General features: G+C 45.3%; 2 protein-coding genes across 5 annotated transcripts; one reads left to right on the plus strand and one right to left on the minus strand.

Moving 5' to 3' along the window:
• Positions 1–17: 17 nt before the first annotated feature.
• On the minus strand, positions 18–5,144 carry zrsr2 (zinc finger (CCCH type), RNA-binding motif and serine/arginine rich 2). 3 transcript variants are annotated; one of them, XM_065022625.1, is made up of 11 exons: positions 4,901–5,144; positions 4,594–4,682; positions 4,379–4,442; positions 3,822–3,930; positions 3,605–3,691; positions 3,063–3,101; positions 2,780–2,892; positions 2,233–2,446; positions 2,062–2,117; positions 1,816–1,925; positions 18–1,676 (listed from the first exon to the last, which is right to left on the minus strand). In XM_065022625.1, the coding sequence occupies exons 1-11, from the start codon at positions 4,942–4,944 to the stop codon at positions 238–240; spliced, it is 2,364 nt and encodes a 787-aa protein (XP_064878697.1). In that variant the 5' UTR covers positions 4,945–5,144; the 3' UTR covers positions 18–237. The 3 variants fall into 3 exon arrangements, with proteins under 3 accessions (XP_064878697.1, XP_064878701.1, XP_064878700.1); XM_065022629.1 differs by lacking the exons at positions 3,605–3,691; positions 3,822–3,930; positions 4,379–4,442; positions 4,594–4,682; positions 4,901–5,144 and adding an exon at positions 3,370–3,585; XM_065022628.1 differs by lacking the exons at positions 3,605–3,691; positions 3,822–3,930; positions 4,379–4,442; positions 4,594–4,682; positions 4,901–5,144 and adding an exon at positions 3,345–3,585 and having other exon boundaries at positions 3,063–3,161.
• Positions 5,145–5,186: 42 nt separating this feature from the next.
• rbb4l (retinoblastoma binding protein 4, like) lies at positions 5,187–10,872 on the plus strand. 2 transcript variants are annotated; one of them, XM_065022631.1, is made up of 12 exons: positions 5,187–5,371; positions 5,726–5,870; positions 6,168–6,316; positions 6,545–6,718; positions 6,936–7,051; positions 7,252–7,412; positions 8,095–8,221; positions 9,090–9,166; positions 9,392–9,472; positions 9,622–9,679; positions 9,964–10,074; positions 10,257–10,872. In XM_065022631.1, exons 1-12 carry the CDS (start codon positions 5,356–5,358, stop codon positions 10,323–10,325), a joined length of 1,284 nt encoding a protein of 427 aa, XP_064878703.1. In that variant the 5' UTR covers positions 5,187–5,355; the 3' UTR covers positions 10,326–10,872. The 2 variants fall into 2 exon arrangements, with proteins under 2 accessions (XP_064878703.1, XP_029499509.1); XM_029643649.2 differs by having other exon boundaries at positions 5,188–5,371; positions 9,090–9,167; positions 9,396–9,472.
• The last annotated feature ends 505 nt before the right edge of the window (positions 10,873–11,377 follow it).

Below are 11,377 nucleotides of genomic sequence, written 5' to 3' on the forward strand. Positions count from 1 at the left end.
AATACACATACTGTATAAAAACATTTAAATTGTCACATCTTACATTTGGAACAAACTAACATTTGTGAAAGCTAGGTTGAGCAGTGCATTGGTGAAGATCACAAACAGTCAATGCATAAACAGTGTACACTTCAAAATGCCCATAGCAGTCATGGTGAAGTCCATACAGAACACATTTCATTCCGCTATGGGTCATAGCAGTCATGGTGAAGTCCATACAGAACACATTTCATTCCGCTATGGGTCATCATCGTCAGGGGAATCAGGCAGCATCTCAGGTCCATCCTGTTCACATTCCTCTTCAGGCACACTGGGTAGAGAGGGATACTCCTGCTTGACGAAGATACTATGGAGGTCTGGGGAGAGTGTGTTTGCCTCAGGAGTACTGTTGTCAGTGGCCCCAGGAGTCTGAGCGATGTCCACATCCCCAGGGCTAGGAGAGGGGACAATAGGTGGACAGGGATCCTCAGCCTCCTCCTTGACCTGGGTCTGTATGTCTGAAGTGACTGCATTGGCATTATCAAGAGACTCAGACAACATGAGACTAAGTATGGCATTTACCCTAGCAGTCTCCTGGGTAGTGTTGTCTATATCCACAGTCTCCTGGGTAGTGTTGTCTACATCCACAGCCTCCTGGGTAGTGTTGTCTACCTCATGAGGAGTCCGTGTACTGCTGTCTACAAGGTTTGGAGAGGGTTTCTCCTCATCCCAAGACTCCTTCCCTGACTCTGCAGATGAACTCTGACCCCCAGCCGACTGGCTCTTTTTGTCCCTCTTGGGTTTCCTCCTCTTGCTCTTCTTCTTTTTGCTTTTTTTGGAGTGTTTGTGGCGTGATGGAGCTGTGTCGCTGCTGTCGTTGGCTGGCTGCTTGTCTTTTTGGGATGTTTTCCCAGGGCTCCTGCTCCCCTGTCTCTTCCTCTTAGAGGCCTCTCCAGGGCTCCTGCTCCCCTGTCTCTTCCTCTTAGAGGACTCTCCAGGGCTCCTGCTCCCCTGTCTCTTCCTCTTAGAGGACTCTCCAGGGCTCCTGCTCCCCTGTCTCCTCCTCTTAGAGGACTCTCCAGGGCTCCTGCTCCCCTGTCTCTTCCTCTTAGAGGCCTCTCCAGGGCTCCTGCTCCCTGGTCTCTTCCTCTTAGAGGACTCTCCAGGGCTCCTGCTCCCCTGTCTCTTCCACTTAGAGGACTCTCCAGGGCTGGCTGATCTGGATCTCCCCCTACTAGCCTCTGTGGGTGAACCCCTCCACCCCTCTCTCTTGCTCCCATCTCGGTCTCTGCTCCCATCCCGCCGGTCTCTGTCCCTGCTCCTGCCTCTGTCCCTCCTATCTCTGCTCCTGTCTCTCCTTTCTCTGTCCCTACTCCTCGACCTGAGTCTTGTGCTGGTACGACTGGTCCAAGACCTGTCACTCTGAAGACTATCTCTCCTTTGGGCTATTCTGCTCTCCCTACTTCTACTCCTCCTGCTCCTCTCCCCCCGTCGGCTCTGTGACCTCTCGGTCCACGAGGAGCGGTTACTTCTCTCAGAGAACCAGCCCCCAGCGAAAGACCCGGTACCTCCTCCTCCCCGGTCGGGGGACATGTGCAGGTCCCTGTCCGCCTCCCAGAACTCATTTCCAGGGTTACGGTACACGTGCAGGAAGTTGCAGTGCTTTCCTTTCGGACACTTCTGTCGGTCGAACAAACCTGTGGAGGATCACGGCAATCAAACAAATACCAGGGTCTTAATGATATACACAACTTATGACTAGCATGATTCTGTACAAATCTTGGTAGGTAGGTGTATTGTGGTTCTCAGTTGTACTTTTGTGTTCCATTCACTCACCACATATAGCAGTCTTCCATCTGGTGACAGGAGAGAACTCACACTGGAGCTGTTTACCAGCGTACCATCTTCCATTGAACATCATGAAGGCCTCTTTGCACTGCTCCTCTCTAAAGACACAGACAGCAAAGAGAAAAATAGACCGTAAAAGATACACTACTTGATTACTCAAAATTGAGAAACACCATTGTTTCTTCGCCTACAAAACCTATCAGACCATTTTCATAAGCTGCTTAGTTTACTTACGTGTCAAACTGGACATAAACATTTCCTCTCAAATGTGGCTCAAAGTTGCAGCTGACCTGAAGACAGAGACAAAACGAGAGAGAAGTTTGATTCATTGCCCCTCAAGAGTGGATAGGTCTCCTTTCCATTGAATCATTCCTTCCAGTCCAGCAAGACAAACATCATATTCACCTTAAACTGCACCACCTTGCCAGCAGTCCTGAACTCAGGAAGTACATCCTCGTAGAAATCCACAAACTGCTGTTGTACCTCCTCCTCGCTGTGCTCCAGACAGGCGTCTGTATCGTAGTCGTCCCGTGACCTCTGGTCCATCCCGAAAGTCGCAAACATCCCCCGGATCATCAGAGTAGGGCTGGACGGGGGGTGGACATGCTTACGAGAGCACCTGACCAGTCAGGTAAGCAGAAGATTTCATTAGTTAAACGCTAATATAAAGAAAATATGGTATACAAATGACTGTGCTATGCAGTATTCTGAAAGATGAGCTTCATTTAAGGAAAATTAACAAGAATGCACTTCCCAGGACTCCCTGGAAAAAGGTGTTGGACTATCCTAGCTAAAAATAATCATACAAATAATTATAGTAATAATATTAAAAACAAAAAATTATAAATATACAAATAAAAAATAAATTATAATTAGAAAAATACAAATAAAAATAAATTATAAAAACACAATAAAAAAATGAAATGTGTTCCTATTTAGAACCATTACCAACCTGTCGCCGAAGCGGCAGGCTCCAGTTTTGAGGAAGAAGGGACAGTTAGCCCGATCTTGCTCCGTACCAAAATCTGGAGCCTCGGGGTTTCTCCAGGGACCCCCATTCTCCAGCTACACGCAAAACAGGAAGTAGAATAGGTTAGTTTCTTTAAGAATTGCAAAACTCATCCTTGTGTAACACTTAACTGCTTTACAGAAAAATGTTCCATCAAAGACGGTCAAGACTCCTTTCCAAACATCAACTTGGTATGCAATATGCATTTGGTTTGTGTTTTTCATACCTGACTCTCAGCCTGGTCCAACATTTTCTGTACAGCTTCCTATAAATGGTGCAAACATAGGATGGGCTGGTGAAAACCTGCAGTGGCATATCTGGATGTCTGTTACTGCAAGTCAAGAATCTCTTACCAGTGGTTGAAAGCCGAGCCACAAAATATGCCTTTGTACAAAGACACTAGACATAAGAACTGCAAAGGTGTGTGTGTGTGTGTGTATATTTTGTCCCTGAGCAGTATGAGAATAACCAGAAGACATGAGGAAACAAATCCACAGATAAAAGATACATCCTTGTCCCATGGCAGCACAGACCTGTAGGAGTGTCCCTCTTTGTGTGTATCTTAGTTAAGGTCTTTGCGTGTATCACAGTTAAGGAAAAACACGTGGATAAAAGTGGATGTCTGAGGCAAAAACACTTCTTTCTCACACAAAAGACACATTACTGTGTAATATTTCTTAAGTTAAAACCATTGTGTGACCAAAATACAAAAGGAAGAGGATATGTAGCTCTTCCATTGTGCGTTTATCCTCCCGGTGCACGTTTCACCTCTCTGTCTCTCTTCTCCTGTTTCTTCTGCTCCTTCTCCTCTTCCTCTCTCCTCTGCTGGGCCTCCCATTCCTGCTTTATCCTCGCCTGCAGACATGGAAAGCGGTTACACACATTATTTCAGTGAAGCATGTGGGGGGGGGGGCACTTCATTTGGCCCAAGTTCTGGTTAAACTTAGGGAATAGGGTGCCATTCTACATTGTGACAGTTCTGTACCTCCTCTTCCTCCTGTCTCTTCCTTGCAGCGTCTTCCCTCTCCCACCGGAGTCTGAATTCCTGCTGGGCCAGCCTCTCCCTCTCCAGCCACTCCTGGTCTAGGCGCCGTCTGAATCAAAACACATTTTATTTGTCACATGCGCCGAATACAACAGGTTACCGTGAAATGCTTACCTACAAGCCCTTAACCAACAATGCAGTACAATAATTGTTTGTTTTTTTAACTATCAAAACATAACACAATACATTTACATAACGAGGCTATACACATGGGGTACCAGTACCGAGTCAATGTGTGGGGGTACAGGTTAGTCGAGGTCATTTGTAAAGTGACTATGCATGGATAATAAACAGTGAAAAAAAAGATGGGGGGGGTATTTGATTGGTTGTTCAGCCTTTAGGTCCCGGACCAAGGCGCTACAGTACCGCGCGGTAGCAGAGAGAACAGTTGATTGGAGTCTGACAATTTTTTGAATACAGGACACATGGAACAATATTACAGACCCTGAAAAAAGTGCCATTGCTTATCAGCTTAAAACTGTAGAAATATTTGCTACCTTTCTTCCTCAGCCTTCCTTTCATCATCATCATCATGTTCTGGTGGAGAATCATCTCCATTTTCTGAGGGTTTAGGGAGATGAATTAGAGCTCGTCAGTGGATGGTTAGACATTCAGAATACATAGTCCCCGTCGGGAATTAGGCTGATAAACAACTGGCTAGTAGTAGAGAGAATATCATGTAGGATTTTCAAATATAACCACTGTGACATACCACCAGATTCTCTGATTTGGGCTTTGGCGAGGGCTTGGCGTTTTCGTTTTCTTCTTTCTTTCTTCTTCAAAGATGCCCTGCGTTTTTGACTGTGGGGAAATATAACAAGGCATGGGTTGTCTAAGTTACTATCTATTCAGTGTTTGTCAACACAGTCACTGCGAGCTTGCTAACGTTAGTTATCGACTTGACTACCGTAATTAGATACCTTACAGCACTACGGTGTGATTCTTTGGCACCACCATGCATATAAATTAAATTTACATGACATAACAACATCAGATTAACGCCAATTATCTTAACATACCCCAATGAGGTTGCGGACACCGCAGAAAGTATTGATGCTGCCATTTTGGAGAAAACTCATTCAATTCGTCAGGGGTCAAAGTTGAACATTTCACTCTTCGTTTGAAATGTTTGTCAAAATCGTTTTAAACGAATATGACTTGCACCGTATGAATCGTTCCGTTGTACTGTCGCCATAAACTTTTACATTTGAACGCATTAATTTTTAGATTGTTCGACGATAAATCACTTCCTGGTCATGTCTGCGCACGCGCCGTTACTACGTTGTTGTGAGAACGCATGCGCTGTGCTCTCCATCCTCGGATGCGCGCATAAAAGAAAGAGGGATTTTGAGTGGTCAACAAATTCCGCTGTGTTTTGGCCTTTTGCGAATAATATAGAATAGCTACCTAGTTACCTTGCTTTCGGGCAAACCCACGGGTGACCTAAAATTGCAGGATCCCCTAAAACCCAAACATGGCGGATAAAGAAGGTATGGAATTGATGGGCTCGGTTCATTTCATGCATGCTTTGTGTGCGCGGCTGGATGCATAGCCAAATGAAAAGTGCGGTCTGTTAGCTAGCTATGCTAACCAGTACAGGCTGCATACGTTCGGCCTGGGTTTACTATCTGTGCTCCATAAGTTGAGAATTTAGATAGCTAACTAATAGTTTATCTTGTTAAATAAATTATTAGCTATCTAGCTCACATTGACAGTCCTCCCGCTTGCTTGTGTAACATGCAAATGAGGCACAACTGGCCCGAGGGTACAGGAATGCAGTAAATCCCAACGTTACACTAGCCTTGGTAGTAACTGTCCAAGTGTTGCTTCTTTCACTGTTCTAGTGTACGACGATGCAGTTGAGGAGCGGGTGATCAATGAAGAATACAAAATCTGGAAGAAGAATACTCCTTTCCTCTATGACCTGGTGATGACCCACGCGCTGGAGTGGCCCAGTCTCACTGTGCAGTGGCTACCTGACGTCAACAGGTACAGTAGCCAATGCTACGTCACCATTTCTGTTCCTCTTGCTGCTCTCAACATAAAACTGTGTGCTGACCTACCTAATATACTGAACATTGTATTGTTCTCTCTACCAACCTGGCCTTCCTTGTCAGCCATTCTAGTTTAGTCTAGAAAAGCATGTTATTTTGCCATGTGGTGTCTTCTGACATAGCAGTGCACTACATTCGACTATAGGTCTCTTGTCAAAAGTAGTGCACTTAGGGAATAGTGTGCCACTTCAGACACACACAAGGACCGTATTTAATGTGTCTCTCTGTGCAGGCCGGATGGAAAGGACTATGCGGTCCACAGACTGGTACTGGGAACTCACACGTCAGATGAGCAGAATCACCTGGTGATCGCCAGCGTACAGGTCCCCAACGATGACGCCCAGTTTGATGCTTCCCACTACGACAGTGAAAAAGGAGCAGGTATGTTCATCGTAGTATGATCTCTTCTCTCTACATTTTGAGGATGGTCTCCCGGACACAGATTAAGCCTAGTCCCGGATTTAAAAATAATTTTAATAGACATTTTCCATTAGTTTTTTTTTTTTGTCTGGGAATCTGGCCTTATATGCATATAAGTCAAGATGTTATCGGCACAGTGAACATTATCTCTTGAGAAAATATGCTGAATATGCAGTATTTCTTCCTCAGAATTTGGAGGTTTTGGATCCGTGAGTGGAAAGATAGAGATTGAGATCAAGATAAACCACGAGGGTGAAGTGAACCGGGCCAGGTACATGCCTCAGAACCCCTGCATCATTGCTACCAAGACCCCCACCTCAGACGTACTGGTCTTTGACTACACCAAGCACCCTTCCAAACCAGGTAAGACAATACAATACACATCTGGTAAATAGATCACTGCTCTTTAAAACAAATCAAAATGCTATTGGACGTGATTCAAATGTTTGAGTCTGCACTTTTGGAACGATTCCATCCGACCAGGAAAACATAAATCCGGTTCCTGAAAGTAGTAACTTTATGTATTTGACCCTTTTCTGGTCTTAACATTTTTCTACCATCTTGTCTCTCCCTCTCATAGACCCCAGTGGTGAGTGCAGCCCAGACCTGCGCCTGCGGGGCCACCAGAAGGAGGGCTACGGCCTGTCCTGGAACCCCAACCTCAGTGGCAACCTGCTCAGTGCTTCTGATGACCACGTAAGTGTCTCTCTCTACACTCCGTCAGCACAACATTTTCCCCTGTGCGTTTTAAGAATTTCAAGCTAGATTGTGGCTTTCACTGAAAATGAAAGTGTTTTTGCATTGTTATTAAGCAAACTTATTAGATCTAGACAAATGCTATATGAACTACTATATATTGTGTTATTAAGAAGTGCACTGACATGTTTAATGTCCAGACGATCTGCCTGTGGGACATCGGTGCTGGTCCTAAGGAGGGGAAGATAGTGGATGCTAAGACCATCTTCACCGGTCACACTGCAGTGGTGGAGGACGTGTCCTGGCACCTGCTCCACGAATCACTGTTTGGCTCTGTGGCCGACGACCAGAAACTGATGATGTGAGGGAGCCTTCTGTTTATTATTTTTCTACTCTCAATGTATTTTCACACAATCTGATACTTTGAAGTTGTAACTAATCATGTGACATCCAGTGTGTTTTATGTACAGTGTGTTGCCTTAAACTTTCCACACAAGATCTCTCAAAGGAAAAGTTATTTGGAAACTGGATGGAAGGATCTGATTCTCTTAACTGTCGATCCCTTAATTCAGTCTCTATTTATAAGGAACTCCGAATGGCTTTAAACTTACTCTTGAAAGTTGTAATACTAGAAGGTGCCGTTTTGAAATGGGGTCCATCACTATTCCAGTCATTGAATACCGTAGCTATTTATAATTTGTCAAATGTCCAGATCAACTAGCCCATGTCAGCTAATGTTTTAAGGTTTTTTTAGCCCATAGATTGTTGTAATTTGTCTGTCATTTCACATGAATACACATTAAACATGGCAAAGTGTATAGAAAAACAATTAGCTTTAAAACAGCAAAATGTTAATTGTACCCCATGACAAAATAAACTTTAAACCTGAAATTCTCTCCATCAACAAGAGGGGTATGACCAGTCCTTGTGTCAATAGATATAGATGTGGCGCGGGATGTTCCCCTATGTTGGAAGGGAGGGGGGGCAAGTGGGAAAAGGTTTGGGAACCCCTGTCATTAACCTTTGACATCTCTCTGTCTCAGCTGGGACACACGGTCCAACAACACGTCCAAGCCCAGCCATGCAGTGGATGCCCACACTGCAGAGGTCAACTGTCTGTCCTTCAACCCCTACAGCGAGTTCATCCTGGCCACCGGCTCTGCAGACAAGGTCTGTACCCATTTTCTTTTCTTTGATAAACACAATCAGTCCGTCCGTCTCACCTCAAGTGCCGTAGCCTAGTGGTTAGAGTGTAGAGGCGGCAGGATAGCCTAGTGGTTAGAGTGTAGAGGCGGCAGGATAGCCTAGTGGTTAGAGTGTAGAGGCGGCAGGATAGCCTAGTGGTTAGAGTGTAGAGGCGGCAGGATAGCCTAGTGGTTAGAGTGTAGAGGCGGCAGGATAGCCTAGTGGTTAGAGTGTAGAGGCGGCAGGATAGCCTAGTGGTTAGAGTGTAGAGGCGGCAGGATAGCCTAGTGGTTAGAGTGTAGAGGCGGCAGGATAGCCTAGTGGTTAGAGTGTGGTTAGAGGGCGGCAGGATAGCCTAGTGGTTAGAGTGTAGAGGCGGATGGCAGGATAGCCTAGTGGTTAGAGTGTAGAGGCGGCAGGATAGCCTAGTGGTTAGAGTTGGAGGCGGCAGGATGGCCTAGTGGTTAGAGTGTAGAGGCGGCAGGATGGCCTAGTGGTTAGAGTGTAGAGGCGGCAGGATAGCCTAGTGGTTAGAGTGTAGAGGCGGCAGGATAGCCTAGTGGTTAGTGTTGGACTAGTAAAGGTTGCAAGTTCAAACCCCCGAGCTGACAAGGTACAGATCTGTCGTTTTGCCCCTGAACAGGCAGTTTAACCCACTGTTCCTAGGCCGTCATTGAAAATAAGAATTTGTTCTTAACTGACTTGCCTAGTTAAAAAAGGTTGTGCACAATGGTGTGGTCAGGTCACAAATCACATGACCAGGAAGTGTATTTCCTACTGGACGGTAGTCAAAGAATACGTTCTAATATATTTAACGTTACTAAATGTTTTCTATCTCCTTTTTGTGTAACAGACTGTTGCTCTCTGGGATCTGCGTAACCTCAAACTGAAGCTCCACTCGTTTGAATCGCACAAGGATGAAATCTTCCAGGTAATACTCCATAAATAGTGAACATCTCAATCCCTCTGAACCAATAGGATTGAGAGTCTGGATAAGTTACCAGGCTTTGTTGGCGTCCCGTTCAACTTTCTATTTTATTTAACCCAGGGTAGTCTCATTGATTTTCCATCTCTTTTCCCAAGTGTTGGTGTCCCTCGTAGACGTTGTGCTGAGCTGGAGTTTATTGCACTGACAGTGCTTTACTGACTTCTTTGGCAGGTGCAATGGTCCCCTCACAACGAAACCATTCTGGCTTCCAGTGGAACAGATAGGAGGCTCAACGTATGGGATCTCAGGTAAAGACCGACCACAGGGCATGTTGACTGGACTAGCCTTTTTGGTTCGTTTGCTCAGTGCCCTTGGGGGGGTGTTGTCTGATCGGGTGATGTTTCATCAACACTGTCTGATAGGGTGATGTTGAAATGGTTGTCTTGTCGGTCCCCAGTAAAATCGGAGAGGAACAGTCTGCTGAAGATGCAGAGGACGGACCTCCAGAACTCCTGGTGAGTGATAGACCCATCATCCACAATTATGACCTTTATCTCCTTAGTAGGGTTGTAGAAATGTCAACTTTCCCAAAAATTCCCTGGATTTCCAGCCTGTTCTTTCAGAATTCCAGGAATCCTGGGAAAACCATGACGTTTCTGGGAAAGTTGCCAGTTTTGCAACCCTACCCCTGAGCTTTTAAATAACCAGCAATAGGAGAGTAGCCAATGGGACAGGTGGCCTATAGGGAGGTTATATTTTGGCATATTACTCATCCTGCGGACTTGTTTTATCTCGTCAGTTCATCCATGGAGGACACACAGCGAAGATTTCTGATTTCACATGGAACCCCAACGAGCCATGGGTCATCTGCTCCGTCTCCGAGGACAACATCATGCAGGTTTGGCAAATGGTGAGTACACTGTTGTCGAAAGAAAGTACCACGTTTGCTTCCGCACTTTCACGAAACTTAACCCTGGTGGTTTTCTAACTTTTGTCTACATTTATTTGTTTTAAAGCTAATTCAAGAAGTCTGCTCCTATTAATCAGAGTAATTGTGAATCCTTTAACTGATGTAACAATTTCCTTCTCTAGGCTGAGAACATCTATAATGATGAGGAGCCTGACACCCCTGCTTCAGAGCTGGAGGGTCAAGGGTCGTAACCGCCTACTCCACCCCACCTTACCCCAGCCCAACCCACCTCCTGGTGCATCTCTCTCCTCTTGTACAGTATTTCACATTGTAGCCTCCAGCTCTACCTGACAGACATTCTGTTTCCCATATAGAAGCATTCTTCTGGATTTGGTTTGATATATTGATCAAGCAGCCCTTACAGGTACAAAGGGCTGGTTTCCTGAACACAAATGTAAGCGTAGTTCTTAACTTAAAAGCATGTTCAATGGATATTCACAATTGGCTGTGCTTCTTAGTCCAAGACTAGGCACTCTGTCCAGGAAACTGGTCCAAAGTGTATAGACGTTGTTTATAAAAGGATAATCTCATCTGAGTGGAATGTCACTGAACCGTGCAGGTGGACAGTCCAACAAATGCACTTGGTAAAGCAGGGGTTGTTTTCCACCTGTCTAAATAAGGATTTCCTTTGGTATCGTTTCTGCTTTGACTTGAGGCAAGTGACTAAATCATTTTGAACCTTGGATTTTTTTGTTTTGTGCATAAATTGCAATAAAGTACTTTTTGTAACTTTTAAAATTAAGTGTTTTTTTTGTTTTCTATAAATCACTTAGGAAAATGTAACCCCATTTACGGACTCCAACTGAATTATTCCACGGTGCTGTTCGCCACATATCAGACTGACATCGCCACGGTGCTGTTCTCCACATATCAGACTGACATCGTCACTGCTGTTCGCCACACATCAGACTGACATCGCCACTGTGCTGTTCTCCACATCAGACTGACATCGCCACTGTGCTGTTCTCCACATATCAGACTGACATCGCCACTGTGCTGTTCTCCACATATCAGACTGACATCGCCACTGCTGTTCGCCACATATCAGACTGACATCGCCACTGTGCTGTTCGCCACATATCAGACTGACATCGCCACGGTGCTGTTCTCCACATATCAGACTGACATCGCCACATATCAGATTGACATCGCCACGGTGCTGTTCTCCACATATCAGACTGACATCGCCACTGCTGTTCACATATCAGACTGACATCGCCACTGTGCTGTTCCACATATCAGA

Source organism: Oncorhynchus nerka, linkage group LG2 (assembly GCF_034236695.1).
Source record: "Oncorhynchus nerka isolate Pitt River linkage group LG2, Oner_Uvic_2.0, whole genome shotgun sequence".
Lineage (NCBI taxonomy): Eukaryota > Metazoa > Chordata > Actinopteri > Salmoniformes > Salmonidae > Oncorhynchus > Oncorhynchus nerka.